The sequence below is a fragment of the Leptonotus elevatus genome, chromosome 7 (assembly GCF_054856555.1).
Source record: "Leptonotus elevatus isolate MCC_2025b chromosome 7, RoL_Lele_1.0, whole genome shotgun sequence".
NCBI classification, from domain to species: domain Eukaryota; kingdom Metazoa; phylum Chordata; class Actinopteri; order Syngnathiformes; family Syngnathidae; genus Leptonotus; species Leptonotus elevatus.
The window spans coordinates 23,574,928-23,596,316 of NC_141245.1; the positions used below are offsets into that span (position 1 = coordinate 23,574,928).

Sequence of the window (21,389 nt, forward strand, 5' to 3'; positions counted from 1 at the left end):
GTTACACACTGAGATCCCATAAAATTCCTACATCAAAGATGGTTATTTTTACGAAAAATGTGCATGAAACTTTCGCACAGATCCCCTAAAATCACAGCATCAAAGGCAAGTATTTCATACAGAAAAAAAATCCGGTAAAATTACTACGTCAAATGTGTTTCTTTGCATACATTGTAGATCCTGGAAATTTGCTACAATAAATGTGGTGTTATCACACAGCCCCACAAAATTGCCACATCAAAGACCATTCTTTATTCTAACCCCAGAAAATGACAACATCAAAGACTACATCCACACAAGAGTGCACAAAATTGCCTCATTTGAGGACAAATCTTTCACAGAGAGGCCAGAAAATAAACAACGTCAAAGACGGTCGTTTAACGCAGAGATTCATGCAAAATTCATTCATCAAAGACTATTGTGTCACACTGCATGCTCCGGCAAAATAACTGCATCAAAGATCACAGACGCCTCATTAACGTAATTGATGCTGCATTGAAGACGCTTTTCTCCCCATCTCGATGCCCCAAAATGATCGCATCAAACCCAAATACTCAAATAAAGCACCAGTGTCTAAAAATTGTGTTTGTCATTCGAGCTGACATATTATCAAGGGAAGGAGCACAGTCTGAGGAAGGGGGTGACAGTGGTGGGGGGGTCTCTGTTGACGATAATGAAGCCCCCCCCCCCTCCCCCGCCCCCTTAAATGGGTGGCATGGCTCTCCAAGTTACATTGGGAGGAAATGTCTGCTATTAAGCTGATATGAGCAGCGTTCCATTCGACACTTGAGACGACAACACGTCTCAACTATGCGCTCTCCCACCTTGTTTTCACTTTTAGTATCATGTTTAGTACCGACAGGCCAGGCGAGTTGACTTTAGTGCCAATTTGAGAGAAACAATGCAGCAAACGCAACACGAAGACTTTATATATTGTTAAGACTGGTACGAAGCCAAAATGAGAAACAGCACTGAGCTAATAAACAGTAACAAGAGTGGAGGTTTAGGAGTAAACCCAGCAGTCACGTGACCCCCCCACCAAACCCACCCCCGCCTCATTCCCATGTAAACAAACCTTATCAAGCTGTGAGAGCGCCTTAGCGGCTTTAGCATTAGCATGAGAAAACAAAAAAAAACAGATGTCATTTTACAGCTTCTCTCGCCAATAATTTTCAGAATGTAAGACTTTTTTTTCCCACACGCAGCTCCTGAAAAATTCCTGCTGCAACTGCGGTTCTCATGAAAAAAAAAAAAAATGAGTGCATCTAAAGGCCCAGATACACCAATCCGACGCCGGGAGTCGGACCGCGTTGGCCGTTTGATTAGTGTATAAATAACTCGTCGTAAAGTCAGATCGAGTTGGAATACGTCCGGGGGTGGGGGCGGGGTTTCAGCAAATCATCGGGCGTCAGTACTGATGAAAAGCCGGACCCTTTTTTTTCCCGCATATTTTGCGCAAGGTTCGGGGTAAGCCTTGGTCACTGGAGTATCCAGGATTTTGCCCATTTTGTGCGGTTTCTCCTTATCTTACGCCTTTGCTGACAATCTTCGTACAATCGCAAGAGCGAGGGTTGACAATGGCGGCATTGTACGATAAAGTGTAATTATTTCTCGCGCAAGGTACGTAATAGTCGGTGCGGTGTGTATTTACGTCATTTTTCAACTCTACGTGGCGACGTCTGGGCCGACGCCACATGCGGTAGGCGTCGCTAACATTTGGCCGACGTCGGATTGGTGTTTTTAGGTCTTAAGACTTTCACAAAAATAAATGCCGTATCAAAGACAGTTTTTTTTTTTTTTAAATTGAAGACGATTCTTTTCACAAAGATAATGACGCCTCAAAGATGGGTCTTTCACGCAGAGAGCCTGTAAAATTATCACCTCAAAGACAGTTGTCAGAAAATGAATGCCAAAACAAAATTTTGTGTCACTCAAAGACGGTTCTCATACATAAAAATGCTGCACCAAAGATGGTTCTTTCGTAAAAAGTCTTTCACGCATCCTCCCACGAAAAAAAAAAAAATGCAGAGCAGTTCTTTCACACGGGGATCCCACAAAAATGACTTCAGCAAAGAGAGTTCTCATACCCAAAATGCTGTATCAAAGATGGTTATTTAGTAAAAGACTGATATCTCAAGTAGAGGCAAAGATAAAAAATGCCTCATCAAAAACTGTTATTTCGCGCAAAATTGCCTTATGAAAGGCAGTTCTTATTCATAGCTATGCTCTCTCATGCATAGTCCCACCAAAAAAGGGCCCCATCAAAGACAGTTCTGCACGTCAACCGTCCATCCTGCAAAATTTTCCACCTCAAGTTTTGTCCTGAAGCACCCGCAAAGCGTGGGAAGTATTTTTACAAGCTCCTCTTGGACCTCACCTGAACATTTAACGACTGTCTTTACTTCGGGCCCGAGCGAGCTTTACGTTCCGCTCCCAAGTTTGTGGACAAGCCGCTTGCTTTCCTCATGGAGGCTCCGCCCACCTGCCGACGTTAATCCTCAGGCCGATGTAAGCGGAGGCGACAGACCACTGGTGCGACTGACAGCCTCACAAAAGACTTCCGTGTCCTGTCAAGGCTCAAAAGTTACCAAAATGGTTCTGGCGTTTGTCTCGGGCTAGCAAAAAAAATAATAATAACAACTTCCAGCGCTTGTCCTCATTAGGGGGGCGGGTCAACTGGAGCCTTACCCAGGTGACACCCTGGACTGGTCGCCAGCCAATCACACGGCATGTATAGACAAACAATAAATTCTGGCTCACATTCACACCAAAGAACAATTCAGAATCTTCCTTTGCAGTGAAGTTAACGTGCCTGGTTTCGGATTGTAGGAGGAAGAATACTGTACAAGATTTTGTCATCAAAGACACGACCTGTACTTGTAAAATAGACACCTCTAAGACCGTTCTTTCATCAAATGTTCTTCCATGTATAGATCCCACAAGATTGTGGAATCAAAAGGTTGACACACAGAAAGCTAGGAGTCCACAAAAAAAAAAAAAAAGTTCTTGTTCATATAAAAATGCTGCATCAAAGACGGTTTGTCAAATACAGGCATTTTGCACATAGTCATTTTTCTTCAAGCATAGATCTCGTACAGAATTGTGGCAGAATTTGTTTTCACGCAAAAGATACCTCAACAAAGATGGTTTCTCCCCGCACATAGTACCTGCTCAAAAAATTTGACATATCAAATGAAAATTTGTGTCCCTCACAAAATTGAGACATCAAAGACAGTTCTTTTACACACACAAAAAATACCTCAACCGAGACAGTTCTTCCATAGATAGAACCCACAACAAAAAAAAAACGCTGCATCAAATGAAATGTTTGCATTCAGAGATCATCCACAACATTTCATTTATACAAAAAAATACCTCAACAAAGACGGACGGTTCTTTCACAAAAATATGCAGTATCAAAGACAGTTCTTTTGTCAGACTGTTCTTTGCATACCTAGAAGTAGTGATAGACAAACGAAGCGTCATGAAGCGTTGGTGTTTTTTTTACTCCTCTGGATGGCGCTCTTGGTTTAAAGATGCAGTAGAAATGAATCAGCTTTCATTTCACAGGCCTTTATATTTAAACCAAGAGCACCACCTAGAGGAGTAAAAAATAATAATAATGCACGTGCTTCATGAAGCGTCATGAAGCTTCATTTTCCCATCACTACCTAGAACCCACAAAAAAAAGTCATGCCATGTTTCGAACCACCAACCTCAAAAGGTGCATGTGCTCAAAATATGCAATAAAACATTTAGGTTATGTTCTTAAATGTGTTTTCCATGTATGGATACGATCAAAAGAAACTTAAAATGGCCCCTGACACGGAAAGCTGTCCACTGTGACTAATCCAAATGTGCGCACGCTCAGCTGGAGGCTCAGCTGCTCCATCAAATCACGAGACAGGAGTAACAGAATTTACTGCGGAACATCCCGTCCCCCCCAACACAACCCCCCCCCCCCTTCACACACACACACACACACACACACACACACACACACACACACACACACACACTTTCATCCTGTGCGACTTCCTACACGAAGGCGACAACACAGATTTAAAAACAGAAGACAGCGGCTTCTGTTTCATGGTGCACACATTGACAACTTTGGGGAATCCCCATTAGGAATATATGTACACCGTATATATATTTGCAGTACAACCCCCCCCCCCCCCCCCCCCCCCGCGCGCACAATGTAAAGCTTTGTGTCTTGCCAGCAAGTCGGACACACAGCGGCAGCTGATGTGTGTGCGTGCGTCGAAGACGTTCACGTGAACTCTGTGTCAACTTTCAACTTCCAGTTCATGAGGGCAAGAGGGAGAAAGACAAGCCGTACAGAAAATGGATGGATGGGATATACCGTATAAGATATAATAATATAGTCCGTTTATATGTACTTTTTTTTAATTATAGTTTTATTAATAATTTAAAATCAAAGAATACACCAAACATAACACACTTTGAAGTCTTGCATGACTTTTTTTTTTTTTTAATACTATTTGATTCCAAAGCAATGATTGAAATGAAATGCGTCTCCTTGTCCCCATGTGGGTTTTAATGTAAGGACGTTTTAAAGTTTTTATGAGGTCATTAACTTAAGTTTGTCATTTAGACACCGTAAATTTTTTGAGGCCGATACCAGTTTTTGGCAGAAAAAAATACGGATGATTATTAAAAACTATACATATAATGCATCAAATGATCCCTCCTGCCCCATTCCTGACTTTTGCTATTAAGATTCACTCTGCTTTGAATGATAAGTCCATAGTATGCGTTTATCAACAAACGTCATGAATTTTCATTTCCCTGGTTCTTGTCATGTTTATAGTTGATGTATCCAAATGAAAATTCCAGTAAGTTATTACCGTATTTAGCGTCATCGGTGTTATCGAAGCAGCTCGTGTGCATGTGCGTGTGTGTTTTAAATGGATTTCAATCCTGGCGGTGACCAAGACCGGAAATGAGAAAAGGGGGCGTTCGTAAAAAAAACGCCGCGAACCGGGCGGTCAAGGCAAAAAAGTCCGTCAGAACTCGTGGGTTGGCACCGCAAAAAAAAAAAAAAGAGGGCCCGAAATAGACGCAACAATGACTGCTCGTGTCTTTCAAATGCTTTGTTAGCAACAGGAAGTTGGCGCTCCACCCTTGGAAGCGGGTACTTCTCTTTCGCGACGGAGGCGCCGCTCGCGAAAGACGGTCATCCCAGCCACAATATTAGGTACACAAGTGATCGACACTAGTGAGCACGCTCTCAGCACACTAGTAGCACAACTCGGGCACGAGTGATATCAATCGTCACCGTGAATTGATGCCACCTTTTTGTTTTTGCTTTTTCCTGCACTTAGCAACTCTGAAATTGAGGAAATAAAAGTAGTGATATGTCACAACATGCGATGATTCAAGTCAGTCCGTTTCCTTGTTTTCACCTTAATGATTCTGCAAAGAAGGCTTCTGTGCAAGACAGTTTGGATGCAACTCTTGAGACCAAATTAATGTTGTTTGAGGCAAGCTCACTTATTTATTTTATTTTATTTATTTTTTAAAGCTCCACTAAAACAATGATGGGAATCACATTTTTAATTCAAGGTTTGACTTAAGTATTTTTATTTTTTTTACAAAATGCTAAAACAATAGCCTGGGGAAATATGAAGTCACATCCATTTAAATTTTTAAATAAATACATTTAATTAGTTATTACAAGTATGTATATTTGCATTTTCTAATATATATATATATAAATAAATGATTTGGAGTAAATGGCACATTTACAGTACTGACGAGTTCATTCATATGTAAAATGCCAAGCAACTCTTTGCATCTTACTCTCTCAAACTGACCCGTATTCATATCACATTGATTCGGATCTCACTACAATAGAACCGAATCCTTCCACTTGAAAATGGAACTGTCCTTGAATCGTATTGGACCCTATGTATCGAGTTAGTTGAATCGTCTTTCATTGGAGAGAGATGCACATGGTTTACTTATACTTTTAAAATATAACATTAAAAATTCCCAAGTCATTGGCCAAGCTTTTCATGTGACAAGACAAAGCAAGGAAGTCTTTTTACTGCCTTGACTTCCCTTCACGGGTGCTGACAAGTGAAAAATCGGCACTTCAACTTGCATACCCTTGCAGGGATTCTCCAAGTGTGGCTCCCTCAAGTGGTATGCAAAACAATCACTGCCTAGGTACAATTCAGTTGTATTTAACTTGTAAGTTCCATGAAAAAAAGTTATTTTATTCATTATATATATATTTTTATTTTATTATTAATTTGCCAATAAATTAATCTGTTATCGGAATTTCATTATGCCAAATATAGGAATTGGTATCAGCCTACCGGAAAATATTACTGCAGCTTATTGAGCTTGGATGAGACCGTCTGTTACACCGCCCCCTGGTGGTGACCAAGGTACACTCACCAAAAGGGAACTTCTCAAACTTCTTTACATTCTATAATTTCATAATGTTATTACTGTGTTGCTCAAATAATGGTACAATACTGAAGAGTTATTTTAATTTGTGTGTGTGTGTGTGTACTTTTTGGGTTCCATTCATTTCAACGGGGAAAAACGAAGACCGAATGAAACTCTTGTTGTATGTTTATGCGGTGGCTGTTAACCTTTGTGAGCTCCTGACTCCACCTGGTGGCTGTTGGTGGTCACAGCAACATCCGGGTGTCACCGCATGGCCCTTTTATCCTGACAAAACAGAGAAGGCCTTTAGTCTAAATTGCGGTACATTAAAGGGGGGGGGGGGGGGGGGGTTAGGAAGCGGACAATGAAAACATTGCGGTGGGCTCAGAGCGACGTGACCTCACGAAGACCCCGCTGCTGTGGGAATAATACTTCCTGTACACCCCCCCCCCCCACACCCAGACAGCCAGAGCGAGCGAACTGGGACCGTTGTGTCTTGCTAATCTGATGAGCGCGCAGGCGGATTTGCGCATGTCTTTAAATGCACGCATTAAGACAATTTGCCATTATTATTTCTCATTGTTGATGAGAAATACAAACCAAAAGTTGAGCAAGTTAAGTGTGTCAAGAAAAGTCCATTACTAATATTTTAATTAAAATCAATAAAACAGGCACTTAAATTCAAATATTTGAAATGCTACTCATCTTTTAAACGTGCAATTTAAAGATATCTTTAAAAATAAAAAAAAGATGTTAAAAGGTCTTTGCCAATGTGTATAATATTTGTTTGTTTTAAAAAATACTTATTTTTTTTAAATTTCATGCTTGTTGTTTATGTAAAAAAAAAAAAGGTAAATTAAATATGAAATAAAACAGGCAGGCTGATACTGAATGAATAATGTTTTATTTGATTTGTAATAAATGACTAATACATTTTTTTACTAAATACAAAAGATGACAATTTCATTCACATCTGCAGCATCTGCTCCAATTGGCCCATCCAGTCAAACGGAGGTTCTTCTTCAAAATCCCTGCGGGTGAGATTGAGAACACGTCCTGAGCCCGATCGTGTCTTATCAGGTCACATTCACCGTTTGTGTTGCGTCTTATCACTTGGTGCGTGTGTACCTAATATTGTGGCCACATGACAGAACAGGAGCGATAAAAACGCTTACGTGTCGTCGTCATCCGAGCGCGGCCGTGCGCGCTCGTCGTCGTCATCGTCCGCGTCGACTTCCTGTTCGGGGCCATCTGTGTCGTCGGCCCCAGGCTGGGAGAGGGGACCCACCAGGGGATTGCCGCCTGATCAAACGTAGACATCTTGCTCGAATATAGGACAAAAATCCTTAAAAGTTTCAAATTGTTTGAGAGTTGTGACAAATTATAACCAACCAATAATGCTGATTTTTTTGGGTAGTTTTTGTTTTCCAATTCCAATTGTTTTTCAAACCCAACTTTGAAATTTCAAACCTAACCCATGTTTTAAACTTTAAACCTTTTGAATTGCCAATCCATGCCTGATTTGAAACCTTAATGCCGTCTTGGAACTCTACCAAACCCTACTTTGAACCCGAATCCATTTTTAAAACCCTACTTTTAAACCCCAATCTGAACCCAACCCATGCTTGAAACCTCAATTTAAAATCTTAACTTTTAAAGTCCTAATCTGAACCCGAGCTGCAGGTGTCCAAAATAAAACCGAATAGTGCCCCCTAGAGGGTTGGAGGTGCACAGCATATCCCCGGTGCATTTTGAGGCTTTACTGAGTGACGAAACCTTCTCTGTGGATCACGAAGGTGCTGAAGGTTGGACTCAGCTCGGCTTTCCCCAGCAGACTCAGCAGCTTCTCTGGAGGCTCTCGCCGCCATCTCTTCCGCCGCCGGCCCTCCTCGGGGACACGCGTGGTGATGTCATCGGACGACAGGAGGCTGGCGTCGGCCAACATCTGCAGCGTCGTCTCGGAGGGTTCGGCCCACCGCCTTCGAGGGAGGGGCGCGCCGTCTTCGCCGTGAACCTCCGCATCTGCGGTAAGGCAGAGTGTCCCATTCGATCAATTCATGGCTCATAGGTATGAGTAAATATTACATGGGACCAGCATTGTACATTAGATTGAATGGTCTTTAACCCATTTGCTCCCAAAAACGTATAAATACGGTCTATTTTAAATGTTGTAGTCCCAAAGACGTATTTATATGTTTTTTTGTGCTAGAGCATTCTGAAGGCTTTGATGCAGCCACTGAACTGTAGTTATATTTGTAATGTGGCTTTTTCGTTTCCCTTTGGGTTTGATGTATACTCAAAGAGATGAATGACGAACGGAGATCGTGAAACAGGAAACAGAAATACAGAGCAGCCTTCCAAATTAAAAGCATGGATTTCAAAACAAGATATAATTAAACATCACACACGAAACATTGTTTATTGTGTGCTCTATGCAAGAGGACTTTTGTGAGCAAATTGAAAAAAATATAATTGCCATTAATTTCATTCAATTTTAAGGAAATTTGCTGTATGTCTTTTTTTTATTATTATTATTCGTTATCGGTTTTTGGGGGAAATTTAATGTATCATAATTTCATAAAATTTTAAGGAAATTTGCTGTATGTCTTTTTTTTTTATTTTTTATTATTCGTCATCGGTTTTTGGGGGAAATTTAATGTATCATAAGTATTTGGTATCGAACATCCCTAATGCTAACCTTCCATTGTCCTGGTTCGGATCAAGCTCTTCTCCTCCAAATGTTGAAACATCTTCCCCTCATCCGGATTCCACCTCCTCTCCTGTTTTTCCGCCTCGATTGCCTGTCGCATAAAAAAAAAAAAAAAAATATCCAACTTCAGCCGCGCGACCATCTGAACTAACAGCGCGGTGTCACGGGTTACGGCGGCCCGTCGTGACATGACGCCAAACCGCGGGACGCTACCTGGGAGGACAGATGCGCTCGCAGCAGTCTGGAGGCGCGGTGAGAGGTCAGGATGGTGCGCAGGGACGGCCGGTCCCGAGGGTCCGTCTTGAACATCTGCTTGAGCAGAAGCCGGAGCTCGTGGGGCAGGTGCCCGGGCAGCGGGGGGTACGCCCCGCGGCACACTTTCAGGATCAGACTCTTCCAGCTGGGCGCCTGGAACTGAACACTGGTTCGAGTGAGCTTGTATTGTCACACTCACAATGACGAAAACACAAAATGTTTTTCACATCTGCCGAGTTATGTTTTAAGCTTTAACGAGCCAGGGCACGTATTTTACAATAGGAAAAATAACAGCACATAACCAAATACACATGTAGGGCTGAACAATATTGAAAATAATCGAATTGCATTTTTTTTCCTGACAATATTGCGAATGTGATGTAATATGCAATCATTTTTTTCAAGGTCCTCTTCCCATGTATTTATTATTTATTTTTTTTAAACTAGGGCTGCTTGATCATTCAAATTATTATTTATTTTTTGGTACAAAACAAGAACATTTTACACACTTAATATTAAGACCAATTATAATTAATAATTATGTAAGTTTCTTTTGGACCAAACAGAATTTATAATAATATGTATGTATTTATGTTGGCAAAAACTTGAAGTTGGAGTGCAGCAGGATGAGTTTTTTGTACAAAGCAAGAAATAAAAAAATAAAAAAATTAATGGAAAAAAAAATAGACAAATACAATTCTTTGAAACACTATAATTATGCAAGTTCCTTTTGGATGAAACAACATTTATTAAATTATTTTAAAATTCAAAAAAAGGTGTAAATGTATAAATTTAAACAACTCAAAAATTAGTACTAATAATCTTTTTTTTAACAATAATGCTGATTTTTGTAATTGTGGAGTGTAATCATTGAAATTGTAATTGAATTCCGATTAATTGCACAGCCCTAATGACAATCTTCACAAAATTCGACCAAACAAGTGTAGCGTCAAACAGCAAATACCTAACCGCCAACATGCTGCTGTTCACCATCCGGACGAAAAACAAAACAGGAAGTTTACATGAAAAAGGAGTTACCGGGTGTCGCAAGGTGCACAGCTCATAGAGGACACAGCCCAGAGACCATACGTCACTGCAAAAAAAACAAAAAAAACAACTTATTTTCAGGGATTCTCAAAGTGTGGCATGCAGGCTCCCTCTAGTGGTACATGACAGAATCACTAAAAATGTTCAAATAATGCATAATGTTATAGTGGCTTAACCGTTTTTAAAATCCAGTACAGTATGTTTGTCAAGTACAGTTTAATAATTAATTATTTAAACATGTTTTTATTTTCCCATATTTAAATGTAGTGTCAGTCTTAAATGAATACAAAATAATTTAAAAGTAAAGAATACCCATAGTTTTTTTTTGTTTTTTTTTATCACTTAAGTATTTTTTTAAGGTGGTATAAAAATCTTGAGAGACAGTGAACATTATTATTATTATGGAGTCAAATCAACGTTACCTTACCTCTTATTGTTGTACGGCTTGTTGTCCCAGATCTCTGGAGCGACATAATACGGCGTCCCAACGTATGAACGAGCGTACGCCTTTGAGCTGCAGTGCGAACAATGGAAATTGCGCTTCGGTCTCGAATTCGACTGCCGATTACTTTGTCGTACGTAAGCAACGCTACTACCTGTTAAGAACGCAAGCCGAGCCAAAGTCACCAAGCTTGACTGTGCCGTCATCTGTCAGGAAAATGTTCTGGAAAAAGACACATGATGGATTTCGTTACATTGTGCTAGTGTTTCTTTCTTTTTTTTTTTTTCTTTCTTTGATTCATTCTGAATTTGCCGCTTCTACTAATGTGTTAAAAAAAAGAAAAGGTACCTTGGACTTGAGATCTCGGTGCAAAACACGCTTATCGTGGATATGTTTAGCACCGGCACACATCTGAGCAAACCATTTCAAGATCTAAAGGGGAAAAAGATGAATAATAAAAAATTTTTTTTTTTAAAAAAAGCTCAACAATGAACTGATTCACCAGTTGCAGATTTCTTAACAACTATTCTCCCCCAAAAATTCCTAGTCACACTTAGCCACATATTTTAGTGCGCTTTCTCCAAGATGCTGCTCCAGCGCGGTGGAAGATTCTAGCGGAGGTTCGACAAGCAAGTAAAATTGTTGTGGGATGATTGGGCAGGGCGATAAAACCTCTCAAGATGATGCAGAGAGACGTCAGGATCGCTATTGGCAGTCGGTGGAAATTAACAGCTGCTCAACGAAAGCTAAACTACAGTAAGTGCCCAACTTAAAAATGTAATAAAATGCCTAATAGAAAAGTAGCAGTGGCGGCAAATCCAGGTCCAGAAAGTAAAAATCCCTGCCACAGTTTGGCTTTAGCCCCTGATGCTAGCTATCCATCTAGCTATCTCACTAGCAGTTAAATGAACACCATGGGAGCTAGCTAAGGAGCTAGCTAGCTAGCACCTGAAAGTTAAAAACCCTGCCACAGTTTGGCTTTAGCCCCTGATGCTAGCTAGCTAGCTGCCTAGCAGGTAAACGAGCACAATAGGAGCTAGCTTCAGGGGCTAAAGCCAAACTGTGGCAGGGTTTTTAACTTTCAGGTGCTAGCTAACTAGCTCCTTAGCTAGCTCTCATGGTGCTCATTGAACTGCTAAGGAGCTAGCATCAGGGGCTAAAGCCAAACTGTGGCAGGGATTTTAACTTTCAGGTGCTAGCTAACTAGCTCCTTAGCTAGCTCTCATGGTGCTCATTGAACTGCTAAGGAGCTAGCATCAGGGGCTAAAGCCAAACTGTGGCAGGGTTTTTAACTTTCAGGTGCTAGCTAACTAGCTCCTTAGCTAGCTCTCATGGTGCTCATTGAACTGCTGGGGAGCTAGCTGGCATCGGGGGGGCCTTAAGCAAAACTGTGGCAGGGATTTTACTCTCTGGATCTGGATTTGCCACCTTTGAAAAACAGTAATCTTTACAGGTTTTAAATGTATTTCCAGTGCATTATTTTTAAATTAAATGATCTTTAGGCCATTTTTTTTTTTTTAACAGCAATGTTGTAAGACGCGTTTCAAGTATTTGTGTTTTGGGATCATGATTTTTTGCAATTCACGTCAGGGCTTTGTCCCTCCCAACCTTGCTAAAAGCGAGGGTTTACTACATTGAACTTAATGAGACCTACATCATCAATGCAGAACTGCTTGCTCTTCTGTTGACGGATCCTGTGGAGCATGTCTCCTCCGCGGCAGTACTCCATCACAATGCACAAGAGATCATCATCTGCACAAACACGCATCACATGGAGCACGCACACACAAAATGTCAATGCGAGGGTACGTTACCTTCAAGGGATGCCGGAATAAATAATAAAGCATGCAACAAACATGTAACAATAGGAAACTATTTTGTGTGAACCTACCTTCAAATGTCTCGTGAAAAGCCACAATATTGTCATGCTTCATGGTGGACAACAGGGCAGCTTCCCTCTTTGATTGATCTTGTCTGGACGCACTCTGCATACATTTAACAGAAGCTACAGTAATAAGTTTTTACATAAAAAAAAAAGATGTTTTGTTTACCTTTGGCAACTGTATTTCTTTGAGCACATACTTCTCCTGGGTCTTTTTACACTGGACTAACAAAGCCCGACCGAAAGACCCCTCACCGATGATCTTGTGCACTGAATACCTCTCCATAGACGTAAAGAAAGATAAAACACAGCATTTAATGAATTCGCTGCAGATGGTAAACGTGCTTTGTATTATATAGGTATAAGCGTTATTTGTTATGCAGCGCAGCTCGTGGCTACTTCCGTATTGTGGATGACGTAATTCGTGACGTAGCGCTTTCACCGCCCGGCCTCAAGATGGCGGAAGAGTATAACATTTGATATATAGTTTCTGTCGTTCTAATTTTTACAACTCTATATTTAAACAAAATATCTCGCATTTGTCAAATTAATGACCACGTAAGTAAGTAATAATAAATTATAAATAATCATAGAGAGAGGTAGTACAACTACGCAAAAAGAATGTACAGTATATCAAAGTAGTGTCGTAAGAGCGATTGCGTTTGTCAGTTGTGGTCATTTTGTAAACGAGGGACAGCTATTTACATGTAAGTACAATTCGTATTTGATTGATAAATTAGTCATATTTTACGCATAACCTTTTACTAGCATCATTATTCAGTAAAATATTATAAACCGTTTTGCTTCGCTGTTTGTCAGAGCCCGGATAGCTCAGTCGGTAGAGCATCAGACTTTTAATCTGAGGGTCCAGGGTTCAAGTCCCTGTTCGGGCGGGCTCTTTTTTTTCCTTTTTGTCTTGTATAAAAACAGTCTGTAAACCCATGAGTACATACATATAAACTAAACTATACTGTAATTAAGTATGGTACTGTCGAACGTCTATTAACACAGTGTCAAACCACAGCTTTTAATTTAAACTCTGTAATGGATTGATGTAGGTTGTTTGCTGAATACAAATAAAATTTATTTTTTTTAAACAAAAAAACTAATGACATTTATTTAAAAATATATATGTGCATTGCAATGTATATTTGGTCATACAAAACTTACTAAAAGTAGAACATTTGAAATATACTGTATTTAGTTTTACCTTTATGTTTGCTTAGGAAGTAAAGAGTAAGCAAGGCCGCCACATTGCCACTCCCAAGACGCTTCTTGGCATTTGATCCTATACATTTACAGTATCAAAATTGGAGAATCTTTGAGACGATACTTAGTAGAAACATCATTATTTATATACTAAGAGCCTACGAGCTGTATATGTCTAATCTGTACGCATACATAAATTTTGTAGAGTAGTCTGCTTGCGAAATGTGAGTGATCAGATAGCCGCCGTCCAGCTTCCGCTGGCGAACGACAATGGAACGAAAGCATTTTGGTTGGCTAATGACAATTGGACAAGGAGGCAGTCTGATTGGCTAATGACAATGGACATGGAGGCAGTCTGATTGGCTAATGACAATGGAACGAAATGGATCGAATTGGCTGACGTAGACAGTTTTGCGACTGACATAGAGACAATTGATCACGTGCAGCGACGTCGTGGTGACGCAACACAGCTGGGGAGCTTGCAGAAGGCAGTAAAGTGGTACCTCGGAGTTTGAACATAATTCGTTCCCGCGAAGTGAACATTTTTTCCCCATAGGAAATAATGTAAATGCAATTAATCCGTTCCCAAACTCCAAAAACAGAACATTTTAATTTCTATTTGTTTTTTGTCTACATTTACAGTACATTACAGTATTTAAACAATAAAAATACCTTACCTTGCCTGTTGTGGTGTGATGGCATCAGTGGATGAAAAAATGCTATGTTAATGCTAGCTTTAGTTCAGTACTGAATTTGTGTGGGTTACATTGGGCATATTGTAAGACTACTAAGCGGTCCTTTGCGTGCCTTGTTTAACGTCAGGCACATTGTTGAACAACTAAGGGGGTCCTCGTTCCAGTCTTTACAGAAAAGTAGTTACGGTAGTTACAACTGCGTGATTATCTCCTTCCTACTTCCACTGTGGTTTGTAGCACTGTATGTTTTTCTTTGCTGCCACTGGCACTGTTGTCTTTCTTTGGGCCCATGGCGAAGAAAATGGTCGTGGAAAAATCAAAATGCACTGTCTCAACGACCGCAACGTGAGCATTCGGCATTGCTCGGCTTCACTCGGCTACACTCGGCTACACTCGGCTACCCGTTTTCAAGGTATGTTCGGCTTAGCTTGCTTTGCTTGGGTGTTCGAACTCCAAAAATGAGTTCAAACTCCGAGGTTCCACTGTATTTGTACTGTAATATGTTTCATTTTATAGGATTGTGATCGATTATGAGGGTGACCTTCAACCCCAAAAGTTTGAGAACCACTCTTTTAATCTGTGCCCGCCATTCCATGAGCTCAAACGTTATGACTAACATCATTTCTACACAAAACGTTTATAAAAGGCTGTTACTTTCCAGAGAAATAAGGAAGAAAGAACAGTTCAGCGGAAGCCTAACAAGAGGTTTGTGTTTAGGACTTACAAGTAATTAGAGGACTTTTTAATTGTTGGCCGTATTCCCTGTTGAGTCAGCGATTCGTAAAGAATAGATGGGCAAAGTGAAACAAGGCGAAACTCATTATCCCAACACATCAGTGAAGCCGCTTAATGTGTCGTGAATGACACTTAGTGGCCGGATCCAAACTTCCAATCTCGACTTCCAAGATTCATTTGAGCGATAAAAGGCGGCACTTTTATGGCTTTCCCGTGACCCAACACCACCTGTTCATCCTCCCGGTAATAATTCCATTCATTGTCTTTGCGGCTGCTTTTTTATCATTTTATGCTTCGAAGGTTGAACACAGCTTGTTTCTGTTCTTTTCTCTAAAGCAGACATATTGCGATTTTTTTTTTAAGCTATAACACTGTTCTACTTCCAAGGTAGTCAAAACATTTTAACGCTGTCAACTCATTCACCTATAGATGACGCAGCATCAGGAGCAACCAGGGGGCTTAGTATCTTGCTCAAGGGCACTTCGACGCGGTCGCAAGAGCTGAAGATGGAACACAAAAGCTTCAAGCCGGGAGACGACCACTCTACCATCTGAGCCATGTCACGCCTGGTTGCCTTAATATTCACGACATGTTTCCTCAAAGGTCACCCGGCAGTCGGCCCTCTTGCAGGCCCCCGAGTGGTGAGTCCAGCTTTTGTTACCGTGACCGCCGCAGGTAGATTTAAGGACCAAGCCCTGAAAGATGATCTGAAAAAGAAAGTCATTTATGCCCCGCCCCCAAAAGATAAAAAAAACAAACCCAAAATGGTATAAAAACAAACATACAGTAGTATCATAATTAAATGTTGAGATGACCACCAGGGGGTAGTAGAATATAGACATATTTATGTATACACAAAGAAGACGGTCTCAACTGCTCAGGAAGCTGCAGTAGTATTAGATAAAGAATTGGCAAATCCACGTCCAGAAAGTAAAAACCCTGCCACAAGTTTGGCTTTAGTCCCGGATGCTAGCTAGCTAGCTCGCTCCCTAGCTAGCCCCCTTGGTGCCTGTTTACCTACTAGGGAGCTAGCTAGCTAGCTAGCATCAGGGGCTAAAGCCAAACTGTGGCAGGGTTTTTACTTTCTGGATCTGGATTTGCCACCTCTGCGGAAGATAACGAATTTATAGACTTGTGAGTATTGTATAGTTGTTCAAATATCTGTTGCTTAGAGGATTGTAACACCACAACATCCACATAAAAAATAAACTTCTTAAGGACAGCTGCTGTCATTATTTTGAGCTGAATTTGAGTAGCAGCAGGCGAAAAAAAAAAAATGCCGGCAGCCTCTCAAAATATCATTTCTTCGATATGTTTATTGCTTGAGAAAACAATTTGAATTCAACCGAGGTTTTAAGGGATCGAGGCTGGATTTCAAATGGCAACCTGCCGTTCGTTTGTGCTTGTGTGTGGAAAAGTTGTGAGGATAAACCCGAGTACGTCGAATAGCGTCCATGGCCAGTTTCAGCATTTTTTTTTTCTTCACAAATTGATACTATTCGTCTGTCCCCAAGTTGTATCGTCTTCTTTCAAATTGTTAACCAACTGAAATGGATGAAAATAGCCGGAGAGCAAATTTATTAACACTTCAACTGTTTCAAAAGCGGCCATTTGATGTTTTTTTTTTTTCTCCAACAGGAATCCTTCAAAGGCAAACCTTACTAATTGCTACTAATTTAGAACCATATAAACTAGACAGATGGTTGATGCAAAATTACAAACCGCTTTAGACGTCCACACAAATTCCAGGCTGGAACAAACGTGTGATGAAGCTCCAAGAGACCCGTAGGCGCCCCTTAATGTCAGGAATGCGCACTTGCAATAACGCAAGATATAAATCCTCCTCCTGGTGGGAGCGCGGGGGCCAGTTTGTTGCTGCTCGCAGTTGTGATTAGGACCCGAACACCAGCCCCCCTTGGAATTGTTGTGTTTATTACTTTTCCCAACTGCCGTCAAACTCGCCAGTTTTTTTTGCAGCCCTGGTGAAAATGTATTGTTGCGTTTGCCCAACATGAGCTCCCAAACTCGCATCCCATGGAAAAATGCATCTTAACCAATTCCACCGAAATTAATTCGACATTTCTCAGACGGCGTATGAGGGCCACATATAAATATATATTTTTTTTAGAGTGCAGGGGCAATGTTCCGAGAGAAAAAAACTCACAAATTTGCCACTTTATAAAGTGAAATAAAAAAGTGACAAATTTGCAAGAATTATTATTTTTTGTCTAATCGTGTGAGGACTTGTTGGTGGTTAATGGGACAGTGTTTATAAAATGAAAAGGCAGGATGGAGACGGATTCATTCTTAATTTTAACTTTACTCGTCATACACGGCAGCGAGAGCGACAACACGTCCTGATCTCCTATCAGCTGACTAAACACTAGCCAATCAGAAGCTAGCACTTTTTAGGCACATTTAGTGAATGAGGAAGAGCAGCAGAAAAAAAAAAAGTACAAAAAAATAGCAAAATGTCATTCACTGCCATTGACGGCTATAGACGTCAAAAATTCATTTGAACTCTTTCTATTAGTTTAACATGTTTCCCACTTTTGTTAACAAGAGTATGAAAACCTAGAATTTTTTATTTTATTGTATTAGAACAGATATAAAATTTGTGATTCATTGTGAGTTAACTTGTGAAGTCATGCGATTAATTACCATTAAAATGGTAGTCGCCTGACGCCCCTAATTAAAAAAAAGAAGAAGAATACATCAAAATTTGAAAAAAATAATTAGGAATAAAATACTCAAGTTAAGAGATAGTTATATAGCATATTTTGGTCCTCCTTCCACAATGGTGTACCGCAAGATATATTCATATGTGTTCATATTCATGAGTCTAGCGAGGGGGTCATGCGAGACGCATGTAAAGAGTCTACTGCGCTAAATCTACTAATTCTGTCCGAGAATGATGTCCCTGGTGCCAAATTCGCTGGCATAGCTGATATTTTTGGAATTAATTAAAGATGCGAATATTAATGCCATTTTCGATGGAAAACAGGGTTCGGTTTATTAAGAATTACAAAAGACAACTCATACGACGTCATCGCACGGCGCAATCGCTTCCTGGTCTTCTTCTTCTTCTTTTAAATGATTGGTGGATCACATCTCTATGGTGTATACCGCCACCTACAGGGGCGGAGTCCCCTCTCAATGTTTGCAAAAAGAAGAACAGACGGAATCGGGCATAAGTCACATGTGCGCTTTTGCGCATTTTCAGTACATTTGCTTCCAAAAATTCAAAACAATTGGATGGAAACCTGACTATCGTTGGTCGGTGAAGTCGGGGTACTTTTTTTTTTTTTCTGACTTTGCAAGTGGGATTTCCGAGTTGCCGTACACACTTCCTGACTTGAAGTCCGACTCCCCGTTTTTCCCTCAAATGCAGCATTATTCAATTGATTCCAATTAGCATCGCTTGAGTTGCATTGGGAACCCGCGCCAACCTCAAATCCCAACCGGGGGGGGGGGGGGGGGAATGACCAATTAGTTGACGAGCCACATCAACAAGTTCAGACCAGAGAAAGTGAACACGGTACGATTACGACCCTGATTACGCAGCTCAAAGCGTCAGACGTCAGAATTCTCGGCCGCCTCCGCGCAGGCTTTCACGATTGCTTTAATGGCTCCTCATCCCGCCGGAAACCGCAGCCGTATAAATAATGCAATATGTCCGCGCAGCCTGGTGTCAAAGGAGCACAAAGACTAGCTGCGGGTAATAATTATCTCCATGTTAGTCCTGTTGGGGGGGGGGGGGGGGGGGGGGACATCATTAGAAAGAATTAACAGACGGCTCTGCTGAAACTCGAATAGACTAAATGCTAATGTGCAACATTATCACCACGATTTCTGTCTTAAGACTTCACACCTGTTTCAATATTATATTGTTGACACGCATGCTCAACTCCCCCCCCACCCCCCCAATGAGGGAAGGGGGGGAGGGGCATTAAAATGGCAGCTTTTACAGGTGGTGTAAAACGGGCCACTGGCAAGTGGTCAGTCCAGGGTGTCGCCTGTTTCTTGGATGACTCTTTTGACTGCTTCCGTTAGCATTTTAAAGCGAAGCAGATGTCGCGTCTCACTTGGCGTGCTTTTTTTCATTTTCTATAAAAATGGGCTTTGACCAAGCGCAGCGGCTGTTCTCGCCTCTTACCTTGTGTTTTTAGACACCGCATGAGGATTTAAAATGGGGACTTTAATTGCTTGTACAGTATAGAAATAGTTGGTGTCTCTTGAGTGCCTGCTCACTCTTCACGTGTAAAATGAATCTGATATGATTGTCACGTATCAACTAAATTCACCATGCCTGCATAAATACAATCATTTTATTTCGAAGTAGACTGATATGTTTTTTTTCAGGGCCAATACCGATTATTACGAGTCAAGGAGACCGATAACAGATATTTGGAGCCGATATTCAATTTCAGTAAAAGGGAAAAATATTGGTGTCAAAATATTTTAAAATACAAATTCCAACGCTTAACTTTGTTGAAATGCCTTAAAGCATATGTTTACTTTTCAGATGTGCAAAATGTAGATTTTTTTTAAAAATTTGTTTATTTGTTTTTAAATCTTAGACATCTATGTTTTAAAATTCTAGCAAAAAACTTCAGGGAAGTATGTCTTAAAAGCTAAATAAAAACGTAAGTAAATATCATAGCTCCCTATAGTTTTCTACAGTAAATATTTTTTTATGAAATTTCCAAATAACTGAAATGTTAAACTTAGAATATACGATATGCGTTCCACGGGGAGAGTCGACAACATCTGGTTCATTACATTGTGTTTTTTTTTTTTTAATATAACTTTATTCTCATGCTGTAAGTTTACAACTTTTGTTGCCTAAAAAGTATGATTTTGGTATTTTATTTTAAAATATGTTTTTTTCCACTTTATTCCCTATGAAATTTAGTGGTACACATTCTATATTCAATTGGTGTTGGGATTTTGAGGGGGTCTTTAAAATTGGGGTACACAGTCGCTCGCTTGCATGAACGGGCTTATACTCTCGCGCGCACACATACACTCACACACGTCACTGCTACTGCGTCCACACACGCTCACAGGCCTGAGCTCTCGATCCCAACCGTGCTTTCTTGTTTTGGTATAAGAATGGGGACATAGGAAGCACATAAGTCAGCTTAACCAAAAATGTTAATTAGCTGATGTGTTATGGCTTTTATGACTCTATAAAGTAAAAAAAAAAAAACTTTTTTTTTAGTTGATGCCCCAGTGAAGGGTTAAATTAGTAATCGTGAGAAAAGCACTATAACACATCAAGCTGCGTCAAAAAAACCTGAAAAATTATGATTTATAATGGGAGTCAATGGGCCAGAATTTGGACATTTTTACTCATGCGTACTATAAAGATTTGTTCCCCACATATAATAATGGCAATAATAATTTTGAAATTTTGGACGGTGCCATTTTGAACTTCAACATGTTTTGGACAATTGGGTGCAATTTCAGCTTACTCAGTGATTTTTTTTTTCCATATGCTTCATATTTGATATTCATATTAATAAAAAGCCAAAAGCCCCAAATTTGACATTTATCTAAACAATTCAAGTGTAACATGTGCTATAATTTCTTATCCTTGAGGTATTTTGACAAAAGCATCTTAGACATGACACCTGTTAAAAAAAAAAAAAAAATAAGTACAATATTTTTCCTTTAAGTGTCAAGCCGGGTGTTGGTGAGGCATCATCCGACCGTGGGTCAATCAGCAGAGAATAAAGATGAAGAGCCATGTTTACAAGCACGGGTGGGGGCGGTGGGGAAGGTGGGATCAGCATTATTATGGGTGGGGGGCTAGGGAATTGCCACTCATTGTGAGGGAAACACGCATGCTAAGCAGATGCAAATGAGCTGACTGTGCACTGAGATCTCCGAAGTGTGGACACGTGTCTAAAAATAGTCCGATAAGCATCACACAACCTGAACGCAGGTCAATTGGCGTGGCGGCGCTCCACGGCGCTTCGTCTGGAT

At 40.5% G+C, this 21,389-nt stretch overlaps 1 protein-coding gene, 1 long non-coding RNA gene and 1 other non-coding gene across 4 annotated transcripts in view; 2 read left to right on the top strand and 1 right to left on the bottom strand.

Moving 5' to 3' along the window:
• Nucleotides 1-7,308: 7,308 nt before the first annotated feature.
• On the bottom strand, nt 7,309-13,349 carry nek3 (NIMA related kinase 3). Its single transcript, XM_086080487.1, has 12 exons — nt 12,929-13,349; nt 12,769-12,862; nt 12,532-12,629; nt 11,226-11,309; nt 11,032-11,099; nt 10,863-10,949; nt 10,427-10,481; nt 9,347-9,547; nt 9,122-9,224; nt 8,200-8,445; nt 7,599-7,725; nt 7,309-7,454 (listed from the first exon to the last, which is right to left on the bottom strand). The coding sequence occupies exons 1-12, from the start codon at nt 13,043-13,045 to the stop codon at nt 7,391-7,393; spliced, it is 1,344 nt and encodes a 447-aa protein (XP_085936613.1). The 5' UTR covers nt 13,046-13,349; the 3' UTR covers nt 7,309-7,390.
• LOC147171629 (uncharacterized) overlaps nt 11,500-21,389 on the top strand; it is a 34,604-nt gene continuing 24,714 nt past the window's right edge. The window contains exons 1-2 of one of the 2 annotated variants that reach the window (XR_015095570.1): nt 11,500-11,633; nt 15,828-16,039. This is a non-coding gene — a long non-coding RNA (uncharacterized LOC147171629). Of the gene's footprint in view, nt 11,634-14,848; nt 15,076-15,827; nt 16,040-21,389 lie in introns of those variants that run through there. The other variant, XR_015095569.1, reaches the window with a different exon arrangement.
• On the top strand, nt 13,580-13,652 carry trnak-uuu (transfer RNA lysine (anticodon UUU)). Its single transcript has one exon. It is a non-coding gene; the product is annotated as a tRNA-Lys (tRNA).